Source organism: Megalopta genalis, chromosome 11, assembly GCF_051020955.1.
Source record: "Megalopta genalis isolate 19385.01 chromosome 11, iyMegGena1_principal, whole genome shotgun sequence".
Lineage (NCBI taxonomy): Eukaryota > Metazoa > Arthropoda > Insecta > Hymenoptera > Halictidae > Megalopta > Megalopta genalis.
In genome coordinates this window covers 12,590,901-12,618,020 of record NC_135023.1, presented here as the reverse complement: position 1 = coordinate 12,618,020, position 27,120 = coordinate 12,590,901, and the positions used below count along the sequence as shown (strand labels likewise).

The 27,120-nt window shown below is 35.3% G+C and overlaps 2 protein-coding genes across 2 annotated transcripts in view; one reads left to right on the top strand and one right to left on the bottom strand.

The window, feature by feature from the left end:
- dpr1 (defective proboscis extension response 1) overlaps window positions 1-27,120 on the top strand; it is a 637,236-nt gene that overhangs the window by 300,042 nt on the left and 310,074 nt on the right. The window lies entirely within an intron of this gene.
- On the bottom strand, window positions 843-23,705 carry LOC143260280 (E3 ubiquitin-protein ligase MARCHF3-like). The gene is made up of 7 exons (XM_076525259.1): window positions 23,618-23,705; window positions 18,727-18,937; window positions 10,513-10,638; window positions 10,187-10,308; window positions 9,469-9,596; window positions 1,512-1,654; window positions 843-873 (listed from the first exon to the last, which is right to left on the bottom strand). Exons 1-7 carry the CDS (start codon window positions 23,703-23,705, stop codon window positions 843-845), a joined length of 849 nt encoding a protein of 282 aa, XP_076381374.1.

Here is a 27,120-nt window from a genome sequence, read left to right as displayed (position 1 = left end):
TATATAGTATTATTATTATATTAATATTAATAAATAATATTATATAGTATAATATTATTATAATGTTAGTATAAATAATATTATTATATATACTATATAATATATATATAGTATTATATATATATATATATAAATAAAAAAAAAAATATATATATATATAATATTATATATACTATATACCAGAATATTCGAAGTGCGTTGAATTTTCTCCGATGTTTGAAGCGAAGGTTGACAGCCGTGATCAATAAATCTCAGATTAAGAGGAAGAATAGATATTTTTACGACACTGTGGTTGAAAGTGAGATTAGGTTAGAAATTTGATAAGTCGGTGCGCGAATTCAAATAAGCTATTATTTCTTATAATGATATTTGTCCATTCGAAATATTTAGAAATTCAATATTTAAATTTTATACCGTACGAGGCAATTTCATTTTAAAGATATCACAGAGTTTATTGAACATTCTAAGTTTGTTCGGATTAAGAGAAATCATTTTTCGCAACTTCGTAAACTACACATCATTTGCGGAAACACCAAACAATTGACGTAGAGGTTGGGACTTTTACGCAAGTATCGTTTTATTTTATCTTCGAGCAACATTATTGGTAACAATTATTAATTAATTCGTAGCACGATTTTTATCCTACGCTATTAATTAGCTAATTGTGCGAGTGAAATTTTCTGAAACGACAACATTCCTTCGGTGTTAAAAGATTTAGCAATTTTATTCGAAACGAAAGAAAGATTTGTGTTAACTACACCCTCGTTAAAATGCAACTTATCGTTGCTTTCGCGATGAGCACATCACAGAGAAAGAAAATAATATGAACGATGATGTTCTCGTCATTCTGGGTTTGGTGCTGCACCGTTCTGCCTGAAAAAGTAACATATGATATAGTTAAAATTCGTTTGCTCGGTTTAAAAATATTAGTCTCGAGAAAGTTAATTTCTCTCTTATTAACACTTTTTTTTTTTTAAATAAAGATCGTAAAACTTGACACTAACTTTAATCTAGCTTTAATCTCCCAATTAATTTACAAAAGAAGAAACTGAATATTACTAGGATTTTTAGAATAAGGAAGAGTTCAACTAATATCTCCCATGGCAAATCATAACTTTCTAAGTTCGGTTTCGTTAACACGTTCCGTGCCACATGTACCATCCATGGTACACGCTTGCATGTTTACTTAGTGAACTGAACAAATTGTTTACAAGTAATTTAGAACCGAAAAATCAATTTCCACCGCAAGAATGGGCGTTGATAAGTTTTTGTTACGTTGTTACGTGTACGAGAATTAATAATTGCACGTAATACATCAAGTTTTAGTAAAATATCAAAGTGTGAAGATTCGAGTAAAAAAAGCTCGGCACGGAACGTGTTAATTCAATGATCTCGATGTTGTGGGAACCTTTCGAACTGTTCGACATTTAGCGTGTCAATTGTCACGACATCGCTTCGGAAACTTCGATTCTGTAATCGTCTGATTCGCGCGAACGTTTTCGTGAACGGACCTGATGCTGTTCAGCGTAGAATTGTCCTGAGTTTCGAAACCTTGAAACGATTCGTTCGACGGCCTCCTAAATAGTTGAGGGTCCATGATGAGCCTGACGTTCACGGTGCTCTTCCACCACCTGTACCAGGGCGACACCTGCTCCTGACGAAGAGAAAAATGAGCTTCACAGAGAGGGAATAGAATGGAAAAACCTGCGCAAGCACGCGGACCGTTCGATCTCTTTCTTTCTAGCGCCGGCTGATTTAAATTATCTAGATAGTTTCGGTTGTCACGGGCAAAAGACACTTCGCCCCGATAAATTAGCCCTGAGTGTCTTCGAAGTGGCCAGGCTTTCCGGCTGCCGGCCTGATCGAAAAGGGGCGAAACTGATTCCGGACTGTCACGTATACGCGATAATTCTTAATTAAATGTGCACTGGCTGGATTTCGATTCGGCTACCTGACGGGAATTGAATTTATGCAGCGGGGAACAAGGCTTTGCTTGAAATTCTTGCCTCGTTTCTGTTGAGATATTCGCCCGGCCATGTGCCCCATGTTTCTTAAGAATCAATTAACCTCGCCACCGTCGAATATTTCAGCCCACCTTTCTAACAATCGCCGTACGTGTAAGAACAATGTCGGCTAAGAACAATGATACCGTCAAGAGAAGAAACGTTTATTTGCTAATCGATTCTTAAGCATAAAAGGCTTTCAATCGTTCTTTGTGAAGTCCTCAAAGAGAGATGCATAAGAGTCATGCATCGGAGATATGAAATTCCATGCATATTGCATAATACGTAGACAATGGACTTTGTCTATTTATAGCGAAATTGGATGAATAAAATACGAAACGGTGAAAGCCCCGGAAGAATTTCTTTTTTATCGACTTACGGTATTTACAATTAATTCCCTCGTGGAAATATCAGTTTATACGAACAAACAACTTATTCTAACAATTTATTCTAACAATTTTCTGACAGTATTTGCTCGAGAGCACATGTTAAAGTAGTAGCAAAAAGTATGGAAGCGACCCAAGGCGGAATTTTCTTCATTAAAGCAGCCTTGCGATTTTTTAAATAGATTTAATCCTATCAAAGGTAAAATTAATACTTCTTGGCCTTTATATGAATGAATAATTTATTCCAGTAATTTCGAGACAGCATTTTCTTTCGAGCACACGTTAAAGTAGCAACGAAAACGAATGGAAGCGATTCAAGGTGAAATTTTCTTGATTGAAGCAGCCTTGCAATTTTTTGAATAGATTTAATCCTGTTAAAGGTATAGTTAATATAACTTGGCGTTTATATGAATAAACAGTTTATTGCAACAATTTTGCGACAGTATCTTGTTCAAGCACACGTTCAAATAGCAGCAAAGAAACATAGAAGCGAATCAAGGTGGAATTTTCTTGATTAAATCAACCCTGCAACTTTTTCAATGAATTTAATCCGATTAAATCTAATGTTGATAGATCCCGATCGTTGCACGAATGAACACATCATAGTAACAATTTTATGACAATATGTTCCTCGTAGCACACGTTAAAACAACGACAAAGTGATATCGGACGATGTTTTAACGTCTTTCTTTGATGACAGATGACAGACCTTCAAAAGGGTAGCATTAAACTAGGAAATATCGAGAAAATGCGGCAAGTGAAATCTAGGGAATATCGTAACGCAGTTGGGTCGGATAAAACCGAGTTTCACAAACGCTGATTGACGTTACTACGACGGCGCATAAAGGCAACTTGTCATGCCTCTATTAAGCACCCTTCAACGCTGATCTTTTGAACTTCGTTCCGATAGTTCCCGCATCAATATTCTCCCGGGGTCCTTCATTATTCTTCCAGGCTTCGTCATAAAGATGTTTTATAAAATTTCATAATTTATCTCCTCCATGCCCGTCTGAACTTATATTTTCCTCTAAATTAAGTTGTTCACCCGGCCGGGTTCGTTATTGTCACATTCCCGTTATTAAAACGGCGGCTCCCTTATAGGAAATCTTTTCTATAACGTCGATTATATAAAACGCGTCGCGGCCGACGGAAAAAACCGGGCACGCAACTATGTAAAACGGATTGGTTGTTACAACCAACGAAATTGAAACTATCCATCAACTTTAAAACTACATCGTATAAATGCAAATCGAAACCGGTATGGACACTCGCGGCCCAACATCCAGCACGGAAATATTAGAACGATCCCGGTCAAAAATTGTCTCGTCCCGTCCCACATGATTTACGACTAATGATGTTGTACGAACAGATTACGAAGTTGCATCTAAACAGGAAATCGTGGAGCACGTAATGAACCGGTCGTGATTGAAAAAGCGATATAAATCGTGCAAAGGCGGTGTAAATCAATTTTTTGCTTGATCGATTTAATGTTATTGAGTCATACGTAATTTAATATTTTATTTATTCTTCATCATTATTTTATGTTAAAGCTTGAAGTGGTTTACATGAAAGGGTTATAACAATTTTTTTACCTTATTGCATTTTACAGAACTTTTAACTTATTCTTCATCAGCCGCAAATTAATTCTTCTTAAAATTGCATTGGCTTGCATTGACTTAGAGTTGTATAATTAATAAATACTAAATAAATAATTCAATTTCTATTCTTTTCGATTTTCCACAATTAACGTAGAGAAATCTATTTTTTATCATAAAGATCCACGGTATACTAATTAATTTGAATTATAACAGTCATTCTGATTACTAAGAAGATAATTCAATTTCTATTCGTTTTCTGTTTCTAGCAATTAACGTAGACAATTATTGGAAGAAAATAAATGAAATACTCGCAAGAAAATAAATTAAAAACAATGCTTGTGTTTTAAACATTTTTTGATAAGCAATTCGAATTCGTCAACCTCGAAAACGCAAAGAGTAGAGATCGTAAAAGTTTATCGTAAAAATCGTATGAAATCGTGAATTGCGGCCAAGTTTTCGAGAAAAGATAGCACTGTACGTGATAGCCACGCAGTTCTGCATGCTGGTTCACCTGTCTCGCGTTCGCGCCGCGTGCATTAACGTGCATCTGCTTCGGGGCAGGCTGCTATCTGGGTCGGGTGAGCCGCATAAACATAAACCAAGAAAGACAGTCGCGGAGATGCAACAATATAACTGCTGACCTATACCCGCCCGCGAGCTATTGTCGAATATGCCGGTTCCCCGGTGAAATTCCATATTTTTATTCCACGATCGAAACTCCCGACACCCATCGCGCGGCTAAAAATTCCCCGACCAGCGGCGGCAAAATGGCGGGTCAACTTTCCGGCGGTAACGATTGCTACACGTGCCCCGTTGCGGAAGCGAGATGCCAGCCGGCTACTGAATAAATTTATTGGTCGTTATTGTTCTCGTTCCGCATGTTTATGCGTTTAAAATATCACGGAATGCGAAGTGTGTAGAGTCTGAATGCGGTTGTATGCGGAACAACGTATGGGAAAGATGTGTGACAGGCACCGTGACTCTGGAAAGTATTTAAAGTGCAATAAATTCTTGACGATTTCATCAAATGATGTGGAAAAGTTAATCCAATTTAAGATTAATTTGATTTAATAAAATTAATTTCATAAAATTTATTTGATTTCATAAGATTAATTTAATTTGATTTTATAAGATTAATTTGTGATTTGATTTTATAAAATTAATTTAATTTAATAAGATGTATTTATAATTTAATTGAATAAGATTTTCATTTGATTGTATAAAGTTAATTTAATTTAATAAGATGGATTTAATTTAATTTAATAAGATTTTCATTTGATTGTATAAAGTTAATTTAATTTAATAAGATGGATTTAATTTAATTTAATAAGATTCATTTGATTGTATAAAGTTAATTTAATTTAATAAGATGGATTTAATTTAATTTAATAAGATTCATTTGATTGTATAAAATTAATTTAATTGAATAAGATGGATTTCATTTAATTTAAATTAGTAAGATTCATTTTGAAGCAAAAAGATTTCTGGAGAAATTGCAAACTGGTTGAAAAATCACATCGTCTGCAAAATTCTGCAAAAACATTTTCCAAATTTTCATTATACTCGTGAACAAATTAAAACTTTTACCCAAATTAATTAATAAATTGGGTTCTACCATCACGAAGAAGATTATTTAGTCCAATTTTGGAAAATGTTGAACTGTATTTCGAGAAAATCGTTTTTGAACGATTTTTTTAAGTTCCCGGAACGGTTCTACGTAGCAATTTCGGCTAAATAGGAACGTTCGTTGATCAACGCCGCGGTAAAATGAAGAACTCCGTTCAGGAAGCCGGCGAATTCCTCGGGAAAAAATGCAATTCCTCACTCTCTAAGAATTAAAGTCCTTCCCCCGACGGGGTTTGAATACACTTTTAACGATCCAGGGACGGGGTAGCGTATTGTTTCGACCTAACAGAATTTTCGCCAATTTTAAAATTCATCGCAGGATAAATAACGTTACGCTGAAATACGCCTGCCGGCGGCCGTGAAATAATTTTCACGGAAGCGTTCCGCGGCGAGGTGAATTTTAAAGTTGCGACTTAATTTCCCGCTTATTGTTCGAAGTAAACGAAATTTTCTGTTGCGCCGCGGAAGACGGACGGACATGCCGCGCGGAGAAGCATCCAAATAAAAAGTGCTCCGCGAGCATTATAATATTACAGCTTCCTAATTTTTGAAAAGACAGGCGAAACGAGTTTCATTATTCTCGGGATGCCGCGACGCTGGGCCGCGCGCGCGAAAATGTCTGCATATTTAAATGAAGTACCGCGTCAGGGCTTGATGAAAACAAAGGTGGCAAGTTTCAAGTTTCTGCCTGACCACCTCGCGGGTGTACCAGATGGATTTAAAGTTTTCCCCCCAACTCGTCCCCCCGCCCCGAAAAAAAGAGAAAGAAAAAGACGGCGAAGAAGGGGAGAGGAAAAAAACAGAAAGAGCACGGAACCGCGATACCATTAAGAGGATTACTCGCGGGAAGAATACGTCTTGAATGCATTCGCGAAAAAGGTCTATTCACAGCTGACATAAAAAACTCCAAACTTTGGATTACGGAAGGTCGTTTACGGAACTTGTTAGGGACTGTATTACTTTCCATTGTGGCCTGTAAACGTGGGTGGCTCGAGAACCGACGATAAAAATGTTAAGTGAAATAATGCCCCGGCCACGACTTTTTTCCGTGCGGAACAGTTGGTCAAGACCGAGTCCTTTTGTTTCTAATTAACATACGGAAATGCTGCTTCTTTGCCGGATAAATTTCTCATTGAAATTATTCATTGAAATTCTAAGAAAATTATTATACGACATTTTTTACATACCGCCGGCTTTATCGGAGGAACTTTGCAAGTACTTCGTATTTCAATTATGTGTTGCTCGTGTAAATAAATCGATGTGCCACGCCTGTACATGTAACAAATATTTAATGCAACACTTTAATTGAGTAACTGTCGTATTGTTTCGTTCTATTATTTTGTTTTACAAATATTCGATCGATATTTCGTGTCATAAATATTCTATAAGTATTTCGTGTCATAAATATTCTATAAACATTTTGCATAACAAATATTCTATATGTATTTTGTACAATAAATAAATGTGAATAAATTCAACTAAAAAAATATTTTTAAATCATCTATAGAAAAATATGAGAATTGTCTAATTTTTGCTAAATGAATCTAGTAGGAATATTTAAAATTATTATTATTTCCAGCGATTATTACATATTGACTGGACTGTGGATCATTATTCAAACTCTCATTTCCACACGTGATTCTAAAAATGCCATTAGACCTTGTCAATTTGTACGTTTCGCGTATGAAAAATAAATAACAAAGATATGTACTAATAATTGTATACAAATTCGTAAAAGTTCGTAAATTATTTTCACAAAAGATGCATCGTAATGTAAAAATAAAAATAAAATATTAATTAACAGATCCTTTCGATATTCTAACAGCATTGATCGGTGACCGTGTAAACACGCTCGCAGCGGCCATTGTTTTCGTCAAAGGAGCCTATGAAATATAATCGGCGTGTATAAGTGGAACCGCAGAAATATTCAATCCGGTTGCCGATTCGATTTCCTCTGACGCAAACGTGACCGTTGGAAAATTATACCGAACAGAAATCGCGGTGCAATCCCGAGCGAACGACACGCGACGGAAGCGAGTCGGAACCAACAGCCAATTTCGAGGAATTATTTTGCAAAGGAACGCCGTTTCCAGCGCGTGGAAACCCGGCTGGAAGAACGTCGAATTCGAAAACAGAGATTTCCGCGTGCTGCGGCCCGTTATTACACGGCGCGGAACAAACGGCGGGCTTATAATCAGATTTACGCTTTACTTGCGAAGCTAATCTCTGCGTGCCAGCAGCAGTCGGCCAGTTAATTGCAAGAACACGATCCGTCTCTTGGGGCGCAACAAACTCGGGTTAAATATGTTTCGTTACAATGCGATTCCTGTTCGGTACTTACACGATTCTGCGTGGTCAGCTGCGGCGGGAATACACCGTGACGGCGAAACGACGATGAAATAGGGGACGCGATTTCGAACGGAATAAGGGCCGCGCAAGAAAATTAATGTCAGCTCTATTAGAACGTTTACGTAAAAATGGACCGTATATCTTTATGTAATTCCATAGTTGTGCGAATTTATTGGTGCGAAAGCGAGTTAAATTGACATTAAATTGCACAATTACGGATTCATCGAATTAGTTCCACGCAAGAAAATTAACGTCAGCTGTATTAGAACGTTTACCTAAAAATGAACCGTAAAATTTTATGTCATACTTCACAGTTGCGCGGATTTATTGGCACAATTGCGAGTTAAATTAATATTAAATCGCATTAATTTCTTCTAAATCGACAACTGTTATAAATGTCTAGAAGCGAAAGTATGCGAATGCATGCAAGAAGCAAAAATTGTCTGGTTCCAGCAGAGAAATTGTTAACAAAAAGAAGCGCGCCGATCAATCGTAGCGCATAAGGAAATCGTAGCGCATAATAGACTGTGAATTTTCACGGATTTTTTGTAAAGGCGAGGTAACTTGATGTAAAATTCTGACGTTCGCAATCTCGTGTTTTACGTGGAAGTATTCATATTAATTTTATGCACGTTGGTACGCGAGGTCACAATGCATAACATAAATAATCCGTAGGGAATCCGTAACTTTCGCGTTTGCTAAAATTACTTTAATATTGTACGAAGAGGATACGGTGGATTTCATGAAACATTTGAACAATGATGATGAGAAACGAAAACGTGGCCGGTAGTGAAATGTTGAAGAATTTTATTGAATTAGGCGGTGCGGGAAGCGGGGCGCGTAGTTTGTAACGAAATTAGGTTCACGGAAGAAAATTAACGTCGAGTGTATTACCCCGACTAAACTGTGTGTCCGCCATAGTTTTGCAAATGATTAAAGGATTTATCGAACTGTTGACATGTGTGGGGATTGAATGAACTGGATTGAGTGGACTAAAATTTGCAGTTTCGTTATTATTGGTTAATGATTTGCAAATGCTGGCGTTATTGATAAAACAGAAATTGAATTTTAATGGAATTTCCGTTACCCGCGTTAATGCTTCTGGTATATGTTAAATATGCGATGCATAGTAGTTCGCTATTTAAACATCCTTGTGGAATGTTTCGCATTAGCGCATTAATTTACACTGTTTGATTATTGTGCCCTGTGTATATAGTGTCAATAAATATTGGAGGTAAATCGACGCGAAACACTTTATGATAAACTTGTCCTATGGCAAACTCTCAATCGTTATTAGTCGTTATAATTATTATTTGTCACCGATATTCCTGAATATAGTTGTAACGAGAGATTGTTTTTGCATTAGATTCTCCTTTGTACGATTGAAACACGTGGCAGATTTTTGCATTTGTCTCGACTCAAGTGATTATTATTTTCGACTTCGATTGCATCGAGAAATTAGTGGCAATATTAGGTAATATCAAATAAAATTATAAGCGTAATTACTTTTCCTAATGAATATACCGTTGTAATGTAGCCCGTCACGACGATGGTTAAGAAAAACCATATAGCTCTGATCGTCCAGTGTCTCGAAATGCCAATTTTCTTCCCCTCGATGACGAAATACTGCATACCTGCATCACAACGTAAACGGTATTAAACTGTTGCTAAAAATTCTTTATCAATACAAATGGAAATTCTACCATAATATGTCAAGGTTTTATTAAAATTTACAGCATATCTTCTCTAATGACAACGACTTAAATCCTACTTGACAATGATTAGAATTAATAGCTTTTGACTGAAGCGAAAGCAGAATTCATTCTAGTATAATTATTCGACAGTGATTATAATTACAAGTTTTTGATTGAAAAAAAGTAGAAATTCTTATAGTATGATTATATGATAATGATTAGAATTAATAGCTTTCGATTGAAGAAGAAATAAAAATAATTATATGGTCTAATCATATCATATAAAATCATATCAAATAAATGTTCAGAATGAAATTCAATTGATATACAAAATTTGGGATTAAATTAAATTGCTATAAAAAATTTAGAATTAAATTAAATTGCTATAAGAAATTTAGAATTAAGTCAAATTGCTGTGAAAAATTTACAATTAGATTAAACTGCTATAAGACATTTAGAGTCGAAAGAAATCTAGAATTAAAATTACAATTAAAATTCAACGTCATCGATCTATTAATCGTCACACTCACCTAAGAGACAAACAGTTACCATGCCCGCCGTAACAATGGAGAGTAATGTGAAGATGAGCAAATCTGACTGCATATTCCTACGATTCCTCGGATGGCTAATCCATATTCTTAACGATTCTGGCCTGAAGGTTCCCATAAAAGTAATCACTATGCAAGTCGAAAACAAATTGGATTTTATGGATTCTATTAAAAGAGAATCGGTGAATCTACTCGTCGATCAACATGAAACATATCGTGTTATATCTTAAAGATTGAATAATCTACGAATGAAATTATAACTTTTCGATGTTATATCATAAAATACTAAATTTTCTAAATAAACTTACAATCGATATCGTTGGGTCTCGACAACGTTGAAATGATAATGGCATAGTTCGCAATAGGAACGCGAAGTTTGGTTCAACCATCTCTCCAAACAGGCAAGATGCACATAGGCCAGTGTTCCTTTGCATCTGCGAACATAAACGAGTCATTGTTACAGCAATAAGAGATATTTTTAGTGAAAAACGTCCGAGTTAATCGAAGGATTTTTTCAATGTACAAGTAGAGCTAGCAGCAACGAAGAGAAATGCTCCAAATTCGGGAGCTTTTTGGACAGAAACTTTTACTACGGACCCATCCGCTGCACCGATAAAATCATGCTTCAAATTCGAAGTGCAGTCAGCGCGTAATGTATGCGTGCGCAACTTTCCTACGTTTTTACAGTCGGCGACGACTGTAAAACGGTGGAACTATTTCGCTACTTTTTTTTATACGGCAGAAACTATTCGACAATAAATTCGACAATAAATTCGACAATAAATATCGGGAACGCGGCGAACGCGCGGCGTTCGAAGCGTTCGCGGAGCAACATTTCCCGAGACACGGATTGCAATGTCAATTCGCGACTGTTCAACAGAGATCAAAATGCTCGCTATGATATCGTCACACCCGACGTTCGTTAAGAGCTTATGTTTGACTGCTTTCAAAGCCGAACGTTGTTTTCATCGTGTCGCCCCATCAACAGCGGCTCCTCAAAATGGCGGACACTCGAGTGTCACATGACGAGCCTATCGCCCATACAGAGTGTCCAGCCACAGGTGGCAGGAAAAAATGATTCCACGTGATAACGCGAGCAAAGTGAACAATAACGGAATTGCTGTTGAGCATACAATTTTTCTGAAAACGCTCTGCATCGATTTGACGGGTTCCAAAAGCCGCGGTGGAATAGAAACACCCTCTCATAAGCATTCAGATCAATTAGAGTAGACTTATTCAAATAAAAAATTATTCGATTAAAAATTATTCAAATCAAAAATTTTTCGAATTATTCAACTGAAAATTATTCGAATTATTCAAATGAAGATTATTCGAATAAAAAATTATTCAAGTAAAGAATTTTTCGAATTATTCGAATAAATATTACTCAAGTAACGAATTTTTCGAATTGTTCAAGTAAAGAATTATTCGAATCATGCAAATGAAGATTATTCGAATAAAAAATTACTCAAGTAAAGAATTTTTCGAATTGTTCGAATAAAAATTACTCAAGTAACGAATTTTTCGAATTGTTCGAGTAAAGAATTTTTCGAATCATTCAAATGAAAAATTATTCGAATGGTTTTGTAAATTTTAAGCAAACGTTGCCATTAACCTGACTCAGGCCTCACTGTGATACGCGTCTCGGGTGTTAAAAGTTGCATATTTAGCAACATTTTCGGTACTCTCCCGTAATTGTTATTCGCAACGTGTAATGATGTAAACTCAGCCTATTCTGTGTAATACCGTCGCGGGGCGCTGAAGTTAGTTAGTATTACGTGTTTGGCACGGTTACGTTAAGATCGGGCGGGCATGATAGCAATGCAATTGGGCTGCTGCATACGTGATATGGATATTTTCGGTCCACTAGAAGCTTTCGTGAAAAATGACTCCAGAACTCCATCTACTTGGAGCGACATGCGCTGCCAAATATGTAAATTCGCCGCCTCCACTGGCATTGACAGATCATTAATATATGCTGCAGTTACAAGCGAGTGCCAGGTCTGTGTAACGAATGCTGTCTTCCGACGTTAACTTTCTGCCGACAATTATTAATACTTACATCTACTTTGAATCGTCGAGGTTTCCTTTATTGTCTTGTAATTTTAATCGTTCTTTTCTCAATATTACATAAGACAAATTATATCAGAATAACAAAAGGAAATATAAACTGTTACAATAGTTAGAGTACTGATAGTTAGACGAATGGAAAAAAAATTGAAACATGTGCTCGAGAAGTTAAGAAATTGAAATAAAAAACATAGAGTTGAAACTTTTAGAATTACAAATTACCTGAAACGTATTAAAGAATTCGAAAAAGCACTTAAAATTTCTAAACTTATATACCCGAAATATATTCTAGAAGTCGAAAAAAACAATACAAATTTCTAAATTTCTTAGTTGGCTGAAACATGGAAGATAAGGTTGGAGATTCTGAGGAATACGTGAATAATGAAAATTAAATGCACGTATTCATATTTTAGGCCGAACCTTCGTGGGCAAATTGATATGATCGGGAGAACAAGCGACGGATACAATGTAAAAATTTGAGCACACTACTTTTGTGCTGCGCCAGCTAAATAAGTACAAATTGCACTGAATAAGCTCCTGATTGAACAGGGTGCATTCCTTTCACAATCCCTGCTTTCCTCCTTTTCCGTAAAGAGTCTTTTGTAGTATCAGCTTTGCCTCGTAGGACAACAGGAAAAACGCAGAGAACGAGAGAGGAAAGTAAAATAAGAATATAAACCTAGCAGGAAGGATAATCAACCCTAGGTGGTTTAAGGGATGTCTGCACGAAACCAGCTGCTACAAAACACTAATGCACACAAAATCATCGTCTTTGTAATGATATTTGATGAATGTTAAGGATATAAATGGTCAAGGAATTTTCTAAAATCATTTACAACCGAGATTCTCCGGGAAGAATATGCAACGTTTGATTCCTTAAATAATAATGATCAAATGAGTGGCAAATTTATTCAACTCTATTAATATTATCTAGTATTGTCTACATATTCGACGTCATTGCTTCTAACGTTAATGAAAGTATTTTGCACGACAAATGTATGAATTGTTACAATGCAATCGATCAAATATTTATACACTTTTATATATTAAATGTGTTAAATACTTTCGCCTCGACTGGTAATAGAAAAGAGAATATTTACAAAGATTTAGTTTCCGATGCGGACAATTTACGTCGGAGAGAAGTAAGGAAGCAATTGTTTTCTCTTATGTCGACGCTGGAAAAGTTCTCTCCTGTGTCAAAGGCTGCTACAACTGAAGCTGTGTGTTGACTACAAAATACTAATGCACATAAAATCATCGTCTTTGTAATGATATTTGATGAATGTTAAGAATATAAATGGTCAAGGAATTTTCTGAAATCATTTACAATCGAGATTCTCCGGGAAGAATATGCAACGTTTGATTCCTTAAATAATAATGATCAAATGAGTGGCAAATTTATTCAACTCTATTAATATTGTCTAGTATTATCTACATATTCGACGTCATTGCTTCTAACGTTAATGAAAGTTTTTTGCACGACAAATGTATGAATTGTTACAATGCAATCGATCAAATATTTATACACTTTTATATATCAAATGTGTTAAATACTTTCGCCTCGACTGGTAATAGAAAAGAGAATATTTACAAAGATTTAGTTTCCGATGCGGACAATTTACGTCGGAGAGAAGTAAGGAAGCAATTGTTTTCTCTTATGTCGACGCTGGAATAGTTTTCTCCTGTGTCAAAGGCTGCTACAACTGAAGCTGCGTGTGGAAAAATTGAAGCGTTTGAAATTCAATGTAGGACGAACTCCTGTAGTTGGATTTCAATGTAGCGACAAATTAGAAGAGAGATTCAGCGATTCGAAGACGCGTCGAGGAGAGAATAACGAATGCGGATTGACTCTTTGGTAGACGGATCTCGGACCGTTGGAAATATAATACATGACATTTTCTACTGACCCACGAAGGTATGAGATTTTTATGAAACACTGCTGCAATTTCATATCAGGCACTGTATGGAATATGGTCCATTTTTTAATGTTATATTTCATATTATATTTCGTGTCATTTTTCCTTACAATCAATTTATTAGCGAACAGATGAAATTCGTGCACGATTTTTCAGCGAGCACATGTAATCATTGAACAATTTATCAATGGGCAGATGCAATCAGTACACAATTTTTTAGGGAGTGAATGTAATCAGTGAACGATTTATCGATGAGCAGATGCAATCAATACACAATTTTTTAGAGGGTACATGAAATCAATGAACAATTTATTAGTGAACAGATAAAATTAATAGGCAATTTTTTAGTGGCTAGATGAAATCAACGATGAACTTATCAGTGGACAAATTAAATCGACAGTACATGAAACACAAAATAGTAAAAATATTAGAATTTAATATTTTTATTTGTAAGAATCCAAGAATTCACAAGTTCTTGATACTGTAAAAATATTTCTAGGAGAAATTCTTATTTAAAATTTATATTTAAGTCTTTATCGAGGTGTACAATATTATTATAATTTAATATATATTAATATAATATTATTATAATATGATAAATATTAATATAATTATTATGATATAATATATATTAATATAATATTATTATAATATAATATATATTAATATAATTATTATGATATAATATATATTAATATAATATTTTTATAATACAAATCATACTTCGCGTCAGTAAGGACAACTTTCACGAGTAGTTTAGTATTAAAATAACAGCGCTAAAGCCGTAAGCATTTCGCAGTTCTGTCGCGGAGCGTGCATACAAACAATTGTTTCGATACCTGCGCCGCGGGAAATCGGAACGCGAAATTCCGGCTTTGTCTTGCAGAACGTTGCGCGATCCGATAAAAGCCTGCGGCGACTATTTGTTGCAGCCAGCCACTGAAATCTTCAGCAAACCGCGCGGAAATCCACGATAAACATATGTCCGAGCGTGTAATATTTGTCGCGAAGAGCGACGGCGCTGCTACGTGTGGAGGGCTATGATGAAACTGTGGAACGGGTGCGATGGGAAATGGGTCAGGCGATACGCATATCGTTCGCCGGGAATTCTCATGAGGACCCCCAAGTATTAAGTTGCCCGCGGAAAGGACATAGACAGCGGGAAAAGGCAGAAACAGGAAGAATAAGTCGGATGGCATGGGACGCGGGTCGACTCGACGCGAGCCAGGAAATAGACGAGCGAAAGAGAAGCAAAAGGAGAACGGCCGCGGAGGTAAGGAGGGACGGCGAAAAGGGAAAGGGCCGGGGGTGAAAGAAAAATTACATGAAAAGAGGCGAAAGACAGAAGGGAGGGAAATAAAGGCTCTAGTCGCGACACGCCGCTGAGCTTTTTATTCGCATATTGAAAAGACTGCGGGCGTCTCTTTTAACTTCGGGGGGTCGAGGGCTGAAATTAAAACCGTGAAGCAACGTAACGAACTCTTAATTCGATTAAGAATGGCCGGTAGTAAAGTTGTGACTCGCCGGGAAAATGTGTTTCTACGCGCACAACCGAGACGGCAATTGAAACTAAGGTGCAACATTTGTTTCTATTGTTAAGCTTGACGTAGTGCAGCCCCTAAGAAGGGGACGTTACAGTCGCGTCACGACTGCACGTTTAAAGCCGATACGTGAATTCATAGCGAAATGTTGCGGCCGGGAACGAAATTAAACCACGTGGCGCACGTTCCATGGGAGCCGTTATTTAACAATAATAAATTTTCATTTAATGATAATACATCATATAGTATTAGATATTATTCGGATTATTTCGAATAAGTATTTGTTTAAGATCATTTTTCGAATTAATCGCTTTCAGTCGAATATTTTATTCGAATATCTATTTATTCGACTAATTCTTTATTCGAATGATTCTTTATTCGTGTGATTCTTTATTCGAATGATTCTTTATTCGAATAATTCTTTATTCGAATAATTCTTTAGTCAAATGATTCTTTATTCGAATAATTCTTTGGTCGAATGATTCTTTATTCGAATAATTCTTTAGTCAAATGATTCTTTATTCGAATAATTCTTTAGTCGAATGATTCTTTATTTGAATAATTCTTTATTCGAATGATTCTCTATTCGAATAATTCTTTATTCGAATGATTCTTGATTCGAATAATTCTTGACTTGGATAAATTTCATACTCTTCGTACTCTCCTCGGTGCAATTTTTCTGCCTTTTTTATTGAAAATCAGACAGCAATCAATTTTGAACTTGTGGAACAAGTCTGTGTCAGGTTCTGTGAATGTGAAAGATGATTTCCATCAACTTGTCTTCTATTATGCTAATAGTTAAGCCAAAATCCAATAATCAATAGTTATCACAAGAATAAAAAAATAATATCGATACAAGAGAAATAATAATAAAAGGAATAACAAAGAATTGCTAAATTGTAAATTTGAAAAATTGATCCAATTGCACTTCGTTTCCAAAAACAATGACTAAGTCTGCTGTAATCGAAAGTCGATCCTCCCTTTAAAATGCAACAATTGCAGCACGTTCGAACAGATCGATCGAAATGAAAATTTTCATTAACATCCGCGTCACCATCCGCGAAATCCTTGCAACGAGATATTCCACCGCTTTCCCCGCATTCCCCAAGCATTTTCCGCGACTCGAATATGGAAAACATGTTTGCTGCATTTCGTCACGGCATTAACAGAATTCGACAGAACTTACAATCGCACGCACACGGTTACACTTAATAGAGCTTAGTATCGTGCATCGAACACGCGATTAATGTTTCTGTAAGCGGTGTGCGCCGCGTTATTAGTTCGTTACGTTCGAAATAACGTATTACCGCGATGTAATACATTTGTCAACAGACCGGCGTATTTGATGTTACCGTGCCCGATAAATCCTAGATTATTGTTTTGGAAGGATTTGTTTCAATAATTTAATGTAATTGATCTAGACGCGGACGTGTTTATCTTGTGTTGCATGACTCCGCCGACTTTCGAATAACGTACAACCGGCAAAATTATACAATACACGCGTGGCCAACACTGTCGGACAATATGGGATTTAATCAACGTATTAATCTTCGTAGTATTCGCCTCGTGTCGTGTGCTCGCAGAAAATATGAAATTCAGTGAAAAGAAACCATGGAAATTATTAAGAGAGAGAGTTCCATTGTATTTAAATAAAATTATTAAACCACATTATGTTTCATTCTATTTAATAAAATTATTAAACTATTATGTTTCGTTGTATTTAATAAAATTATTAAATTATTATGATTCGTTGTATTTAATAAAATTATTAAACTATTATGTTTCGTTGTATTTAATAAAATTATTAAACTATTATGTTTCGTTGTATTTAATAAAATTATTAAACTATTATGTTTCGTTGTATTTAATAAAATGATTAAACTATTATTTTTCATTGTATTTAATAAAATTATTAAACTATTATGTTTCGTTGTATTTAACAAAATTATTAAACTATTATTTTTCATTGTATTTAATAAAATTATTAAACTATTATGTTTCGTTGTATTTAATGAAATTATTAAACTACTATGTTTCATTGTATTTAATAAAAAGAGAACATTAGTATGTTTCATAGTATTTCACGAAAAGAAAACGTTCGAAGTATTAAGTTTCATCGCATTCGATGGAAAATGAACATGAATATAGCGAGTCTCATAGTATTTCATGAAAAGAAAGCATGGAACTATTGAATTTCATAGTCTTCAGCGAAAAGGAAACATGACACCATTGCTGATTGATCGATATTCAACGGTAAAGCATTTTTGAAAATCGTTCCTGGAAAATACAACCACTCCATCTGCGTATCACGTATTTCAAATAATAGTTTCAATCGAACTTGTCACGTTATATTACTCTAAATATATATATATATATATATAATTTGATAGATTATGGTTGATGTTATTGTGGTTTATGAATAGTTTGTTAGGATATTAACTATCGGTCTTCGGTCTTAAATGAACACTTAAAAAATCTGCTCGCAGTTGAAACGTCAATAGGCTCCTGGCAATTACAGTAAATTCCCCCAAATTCTCCTTCAGCTTGCAAACGAAAATGGACAATGTAGGAAGAGAAGATTCGATTATTCCAGGCTCGTGGCTCTCATTTCCATAGTCACCGATTCCCAAAAAATTATAGAAACAAGGCGCGAGGCTCGAATAATTTCATCACCTCTTCTCAAATTGCCTATTTTCGCTTACAAACTGAAGGAGAATTAGGGAGAATCTACTGAAAATACACGACACGCCCAAAAAACACGTGGAAAAATTGCGAAAAATCTTGATCGTTAACCATTCGAAACGCGGCCAAGCGTTCGCAGACTTTCGGCACGATCGTGCACATTTCGGTGACTCTTGACCAAAACGCAGTTAAATGGAATTCGCATGGTGTTCGGACGCGTTGGAACGGCGACGACCGGAGTGCGGGACCGTGAACGTGTCGAGGGGATGGCCGGCCAGGACAAGGGTCGTGGGAATGACGATTATACATTTACCTACAAGGCGAAATGAGCGGCTCCTTGGACGTATTTGTGTGACATATTCGGCAGACGCTGGAACCAACCGAGACCAGGCTGCGGGTTAGCTGCTGTTGTTGCCCAACCCCGGGAGACAGTTGCTGCGTGTCGCAGTCATTTAAATTGCAGGACGAACCCTCGGGAACCGTGACCGGTAACATCGGCATGCCGAGCTCGTGATCCAAGTTAACTAGAATCGAAGAGAAGGATACACACAAGGTGGTGCATATGTATGATTCACTGCTCGCCGCCACGCATCCGCGTTTACTTGCACACCGCACGTTATCGTGCGGCGCGCGGCGTTTCTCTGAATTTCGGTGTCCCAGTTCGATGATTGCTCTCGCGAAATCTCGTTAAACTCTCTCATTATTAGACGCCAGATTTTACGCGATCGTGGGAAAAATCGTCACGTCGGTTGGAGAGCTTTCAACGTTTTAGCGGCGAACGACGATATTTCGTTCTACTCTCGCGAGAGGCAGTGTTGTTTTCTTAGTATTTTTTTTTTCTTTAATAAACAGCAGCTTGATTTATTAATTGCTTCCGTTAACGCGTTATGTTCTTGATATTTTTAGTAAGTAGCATGATGATTTTTTAAATTTCTGTCAACATGTCAATTTTATTAATATTTCTATGTAAATAGCTGTTTTATTTCTTAATCGTGTCAAAATAATATCTTCTTAATATTTTTAACGAATAGCAATTTGATTTCTTAAACTTGTTAATGTGTTATTTTCTTTGATACATTTAATAGATATCAGTTTCGTTTTTTTAATTTTATGTCAAAATGTTATTTGCTCAATATATTTAATAAATAGCAGTATATTAATTATAATATATTATAAAATTATAATAACAATTAATAGCAGTACATATTAATTTCTTCTGTTAACAATTTTCTGAATATTTCTAATAAATATCAGTGTATTCTCTTTTATCTTCCACTTATCAGTTCTCATCTTCTTTTCGACGCTTTACCAAACACTACATCGATTGTAAATTTATAAAAAGATATGGCGCCTCTGATAAAAATACTCCTGGTAATTGTATCGTACACCTAATAATTTGCTTCGTAGTATATTTTGATGTTGATTTAGAACGAACTCCTATACAGGCCCGGAAATGCCGTGCTCAAAATAACAGAAACCAACAGAATGCGACACATATGTATGATCCGCCACGATTCCCCACGCATCTGCGTGTATTTACAGCCTATTAAGCGTAATGGCGGGCTTTGTGGGAATTTACTCCCTGGAATTAATCAATGCGAAATCTCAGATAGTCTCCGGAATTGCATGTGCAGCGATATAATTCAAATCCCGTCCGTCGGCTTTTATAATCGTACACGGATTTATTAACCCTTTGACGCTTCGTGAACGGCGAACCGAGTGTGTTCCCGTCACGACGGCAATCGAATCAGCGCGTTACAATCTGAACAGACAGCTGATATTCTTCGGAGAGACGGTATTTACGTCTTAAAAAAATGAGATACGCATTTGCTTCAGTAATTAATAATTACACTATAGGACAAACGTTTCCCAAGAGAATTGTAAGGAACAGAAATATGAAATCAGAACGTGCACGTTCATTTAATAAGTTGAGAAGAAGGTTCACCTATATATTTTTCACGTAAATGCATAAACAGTTTCTGCAACATTAGAAGATTGAAAAGACGTGATAAATTTTCGCGATGCATTTACATGTTCCATTCGATTGACAATTAAATCTTATTAATTTATACGAGCGATTATATCGTTGCACGAATTGTCATCGCGAAGAGAATAATTATTACCCGATTCTAACCTTATTAACGGCCACGCGATCTGTCCAAAGATCTGTCAATCGGAGATTCGTACGGCCGTTAATAACGAAATCGATAATTAATTAATCATTAAAACGTCCGCCAATAAATAAATTAGAAAGCCGAACAGAATCTCGATCAGAATTTTTCGCAGATCTCGATGATCGCGGACGGGAACTCCGCCGATAATGATATTTGCGCTGGCAAATACGAATATTAAACTGGCATGTTTCATATTAGATATCGACGAGCGATAAAATATGATTTCATGAAATTGAAATCGTCGGGCTGACCGTACCTGATTGCATTCTTGACGCGACGAACGGTTTACAGGCCGATCATAACCAAATCATTCAACAGCTTCTCGAGAGACGCGGCCAAGGGAGTCCTCCTCGACAGCGTGATCGATACAAATAATTTCTGCCGGATCCGTTTTCTTATTCAATGCGGTCTCCTCGGTATGCAAACGAATGCGCGGAGGGAAGAGGGCGTGACGGGAAAAAGGGAAACGATACTCTTGGTACAGCTGACAGGGAACCGTGCTGTCAGTTCATGGTAGTCAAACACGCGGTCCGTTCACTTGGTCGGTCGACGGATATTTTGTTGCATTTCCATGTCGATAACAAACGAGAAACGATCGAATCAACGGGAGAAGACGAAGGAGACCGCGAACGACGGGAGAGCTCTGCCGGATTCATTTGAATTCGTACAGTTGATCGAGAGAGGACATTTTAATATGTGGTCAACGGATCGCAAATCGCACGCGTTTACAGTAGCCATGAATATGCATAACGTTCTCGAATAGAATCTTCCGGAACAGTTAATAAAGTTTGCGACTCGTTGGTAGCCCATAGCGATCGTTACACTCTCGAACTTTCCGCAATCATTTTTATTGCCTGAATTATGGATCGTCGAACCATTAAATTGGAGATATTATCTTTCCGACGAAACGAGGATGCCTCTCGACTTTATTCGACTTTTTACTGCTACGATTATTGCAACATTTTTACACGAACTTCTCACAGTAACTGATCTCGGATTTTATTTCTCATTTGGTCTGTAAATAAATAAGTAACGCGAGATCTGCAAAGACCGTGTGCAAGAATCTAAAAATGCTGTCACATTATTTTATATATATATCGACATTATTGAACGAAGAAATAGATTTTAAACTAATTTCTGTATCTTATGGTTAACACAGAAACGTTTTATTTTACATAAATGTCCGCAGTCTAGTTATAAATGTATGAACAACCACAGAACAATTAGTAAAGAATGAAAATAATATGAATAATTTGTCGATACTAGATAATTTATCAAATGCATTTAAATTCATTGTACGTCCAATCATTTAGCCAAATCGTTTTGATGTTATTAAAATTTTTTCATACACACCGACTTATTTGATATTTGCATTTTGGATGCGCACCACGCAGTTCCATATTCGTCGGGGACAGCTTATTGCGAATTATTAGCCGAAGTCCTCGATTTATAACTCGGAATTAAAATGACAATAAAACAAGCTTAGCGACTTCAAAGCCGTCCAATCAGCCGTGACGTTAAATTTCCGTATCGCTGCTAATTATTTCACGTTAATAGAGCGTCCCGTTTCTCTGCATAATAAGATTAAAAGATTCCGATAGAATCGTACTTTTCCATCCCTCTTGTTATCTGCTGTGTCAAATCATGCACCCGTGGGATTAATTTCTGTGCAAGTTAATTTGATTAAATATTATGTTTGAGGAATTAGCAGTGATTTTCCCAATGCTAACAATCCTGCATTTTATTTAATTTTTGCTTAATGATTTTTTAATGAGTCGACAATAATTCAACGGTATCTTTGAACATTACATATTATCATTATATATATTTTATACATATTTTTATATATTTTAGACACGAAGAGACAGAAAAGAAAATAGAAACTATTGAAGCTTCTATTAGCAGTAAAATAAAATTAAGAAATCACTCGATTGATCCGCTAAATTCTGTAATATTAAATTAAAAAATATTCAATTTTAAAAACATTAAATGTTACATTTTAGAAATAGTAGATATTAAATTTCAGAAATATCAAATATTATATTTCGTAAGAATTTAAAGCTCCAATATTTTTAGAAATATTAAATTTCGGAAATATTAACGTTTCAATAATAAATGTTAAATTTCCGAGAATTGCGAACGACGCGAATCCATAAAATCGTACGCTATAAATGCATTACGTTCACAATTATATCCGTCCGTTTGCAATTTATGGTAGCTATTCAGGTTAGGAAGGAACCGAATCGATATTTGTTTCACGGCGATGGCGAGAATCAGGGAAAAATGGTATCTTGAGACGTTACCCCGGTCATAGGATTATGAAGATTAATTAACCACAGTAACCGTGCTACGTCGACGTCGGTAAATTGAATCCTCCAAGTCAGCCGACTCCCTGATTTATGGCACCACCGTATCGAAACTTTTTCCCCGGAAAATGCGCGGATTTGCATTACATTAAATTATAAAGTCTATCACTTATAAGCGATCGGAGATTACCTTTCTGTAAGACGGCTTTAGACGGCGACCCTCGAAATCGTTGAGGTTCGACGGATTGCGACTGCGAATCTGCGAGTTCTTGGACAAAATCGATGGACGAAATTAAGTTCGGTTGAAAATTATGACTCTTTTTTTCTTTGAGAAAAAAATCTATATTATCTATATTTTCTACATTTTCTATATTTTCTACATTTTCTACATTTTCTACATTTTCTACATTTTCTATATTTTCTATATTTTTTATATTTTCTATATTTTCTATATTTTCTATATTTTTTATGTTTTCTATATTTTCTATATTTTCTATATTTTTTATATTTTCTATATTTTCTATATTTGTTATGTTTTCTATATTTTCTATATTGTTTATATTTTCTACATTTTCTACATTTTCTACATTTTCTACATTTTCTATATTTTCTATATTTTCCATATTTTCTATATTTTCCATATTTTCTATATTTTCCATATTTTCTATATTTTCCATATTTTCTATATTTTTCATATTTTCCACATTTTCTGTATTTTCCATACTTCCCATATTTTCCATATTTCCTATATTTTTCATATTTTCCACATTTTCTGTATTTTCCATACTTCCCATATTTTCCATATTTCCCATATTTCCTATATTTTCCATATTTTTTATATTTTCTATATTTTCCATATTTACTATAATTCTTGAAATTTCTAACCGTATATATCAGTAGACAATATTCGTAACCTTCGTAACAAATCCGACACGTAGTTACGGGGCAAGTGGTAAAACGTTATATCTGATCGGGCCGACGTTAAAACAAGTTTATTTTTCAGTTTGATCTGACACCAGCCGGCGATACTCGTCGAACCGGACGGAATAAATCCTTTTTAATGACATCCCATCGCGGTGAACAGCGGCGTGCAGTTTCGGCGGTCGATTCGTTCGAAAACCCGTAAGCGTTTCAATATAGTGCCCATCGAGAAAAGTACTTCATCATTGGAATTAAACGGGCCGTGAACCATCCGATAGAACCATTTGCTCGAATATCCAGTTTCTTGCCGATGCAAATCGTTTGTTTGCATTACCGTCGAAAGAAACGAGCCGCGGACCCGTCGACGATTTCTGTCGGCGCGGCGGGCCCGCGACACACCGAGTGACGCGGCGTTTCAGATTGAATTTACTCGTTCCCACTACCGGACATAACATTTCCCCGGCTGGATCGGGGAGAGCCACCGAAGAAGTTTACCTTTCGACTTTCGTATTCGAGATTTTGTTTTCGCCAATCTCCCGGCCCCGCCCGTAGTCGCGGAACCGCCGAAGTTTCCCGTCCCCGAGACGCCGTTCACGGATTTCCTCCCTCGGATTTTTCCATCGTTCTTTTTACATTGGCTCCGAGGCAGAAAAACAGAAACATTTTCTGTAAAATTCTTCCGACGTTCTGACAGCGCTGTTCAGCTTCTTCGGCATCCTTTCCTCTACACGTTCGCCAAGATACATGGCGAAACCAGTGTTCCCGCGGAATCGGGTGAAATTAAAATAAAACGGCCACTTGAGAATTTATGGCCCAACGATGCTATTCAACGTTTAATTTAGAGGGTACTCGACAAATGTAGGAGTCTGCTGTTTTCGGAGTACTTAAAGTTTGACAAAGAAACTGTTTAAAGTACTTAAAAACTGTTACCATAAATTAATAAACAATTTTTTGAAATTTAAATGTATAAGATTACGAGGACTTATTATATTACTTATATATATAAATTTCAAAAAATTGTTTATTAATTTATGTTTTGTTATAATAATAATTGTTTATTATTAATTGTTTATTTATTTATAAATATATATATATATATATATTACTTATATATTACTTATATTATATATTATATTATTTATATTATTATATATTATATTTTATATTACTATTTTGTATTATTATATATTATATTATATATTACTTATATTACTTATTATACACGATATTTAAACATTTTCTCTGACGTATGTTATTTCTAATTTTGGGTTTTATGAGATGATCTATGAAATCTCGAGTTTGCATAAAGATCCACAGTCTAATGATCAGAACATGGACGTCCAGAATAGAACTTAAATCGAGTACATGTGTATGATAAAATTGCTCTGACACGTCGAAAGCGTAGCAATAAAGGTAATAAAATTCGAGGACGATGGAATGTTATTTTAACCAAAGGTTGTGCTACTGCTGGATCGAGTGCAGATGAAAAGAGGAACGATGAAACCCAATTATGCACCGGCACCAACAGCGAAATTTTATTGGTTCACGCGTGTTTCTATGAACTCTTGTTGACGCGAATCCAAGCTACAAGATTTTTGTTTATATACTCACCGGCTTCACAGCAGCGGAACATTATTGGCTCGCATGCACCTTGTTATTGACAATTGCAGCTGATGTTGTACAGCAGCAAAATGTTTTATCGGGCTATTGCGATTCTATGTAGTTTTACCGACACGGTCGGGTGTTTTAAGATTTTTGTTTATACACACATACTTACGAATTCTAGAAAAGCGAAACATTATTAGTTTGCTCGCTCTCTGCTATTGGCATTCGTGGCACACTTTATGCAGTTACGAAGTTATCGGTTCGCGGAACTGTAAACTCGTATTCGTACCAACCCACGGGTACGACATTTTTGTTTATAAACTTGCGACTTGACGGTGTTTTATAATGTCACCCAGTTTTGTACACCAGAAAGGTGTACAAAATTTTATCGATTTAATTTTTATTTTTATTTTAATTTTTATCGATTTAAATGTTGATTCTAGTTTATCTCAACTTAAATATTGATTTTCATTTTGTCAATGGAAATATTAATTTTAATTTTTATCAATTTAAATATTGATTTCAATTTGTATCAGTTCAATTATTGATTTTAATTTGTATCAATTTAAATATTGATCCCAGTTTTCCTGAATTTAAATATTGATTTCATTTTCGTCAATTCGAATATTAATTTCAATTTTTATGAATTCAAATATTGATTTCAATTTTTATGAATTCAAATATTAATTTCAATTTCTATGAATTCAAATATTGATTTCAATTTTTATGAATTAAAATATTGATTTCAATTTCTATGAATTCAAATATTGATTTCAATTTTTATCAATTCAAATATTGATTTCAATTTCTATCAGTTCAAATATCGATTTCAATTTTCACCAGTTCAAACATCGATTTCAATTTTCATCGGTTCAAACATCGATTTCAATTTTTATCAATTTAAATATTCATTTTAATGCTTATCAATTTAAATATTCGTTTTAATTTTTTCAATAAAAGTTTGCTGCTTCTAAGTGTACTGTAGAAAACGGTTCTACGTCAAATGCAAATAAAAATAGAAAAATTACAAAACTGAAAATCACGACACAGGTTTTCCTTTTAAATCGCAAAACGTCGATTCTGATTTTTAAGATAGCAAGCTCTAGAAACGATTTTCACACCTGAATAAAAGCATAGCGTAACGAATCATCGAATTGTCTACAAATATTCTATTTATATAGGAAATGGGTGAACAGGAAGAATGAATTTGCGTGTGCGACTCGCGCGGATATCGTAAAATCAGTTGTTTAACCCTAGAAAGATAACCATATGACAACGTACGTAAAAGATAACCATACGCTTCAGAGGCGCATGCTTTTCTAAGGCGTCAATTTTATACTAACAACGGATATTTATTTAAGTTAATCTAGTCATTTTAAAGGTTTGGCATTATTGTAGAAATAAAATGCATTTATATTATATTTTTTTATATTTTAAGTAATTTTAAACTTAAATCACTAAACCTCTATGAAAAATTAACAAAAATCAACAGTCTTCGGTTTATGGGAACAAATCCCGTAAAATATCACAAAAAATAGTGTTTTATCCTTACAAACTAGTAGACTATAATATAATCAGTGTAAAAAAAATTATAATATTATAAAAAATTTCTTTAGAGACAGTCATGACAAACGTCTTTCTTGTGTTCACCACAAACTGTCTTTTTGCATTTGGCACAGGTCATCTTTGACATTCTTTTCT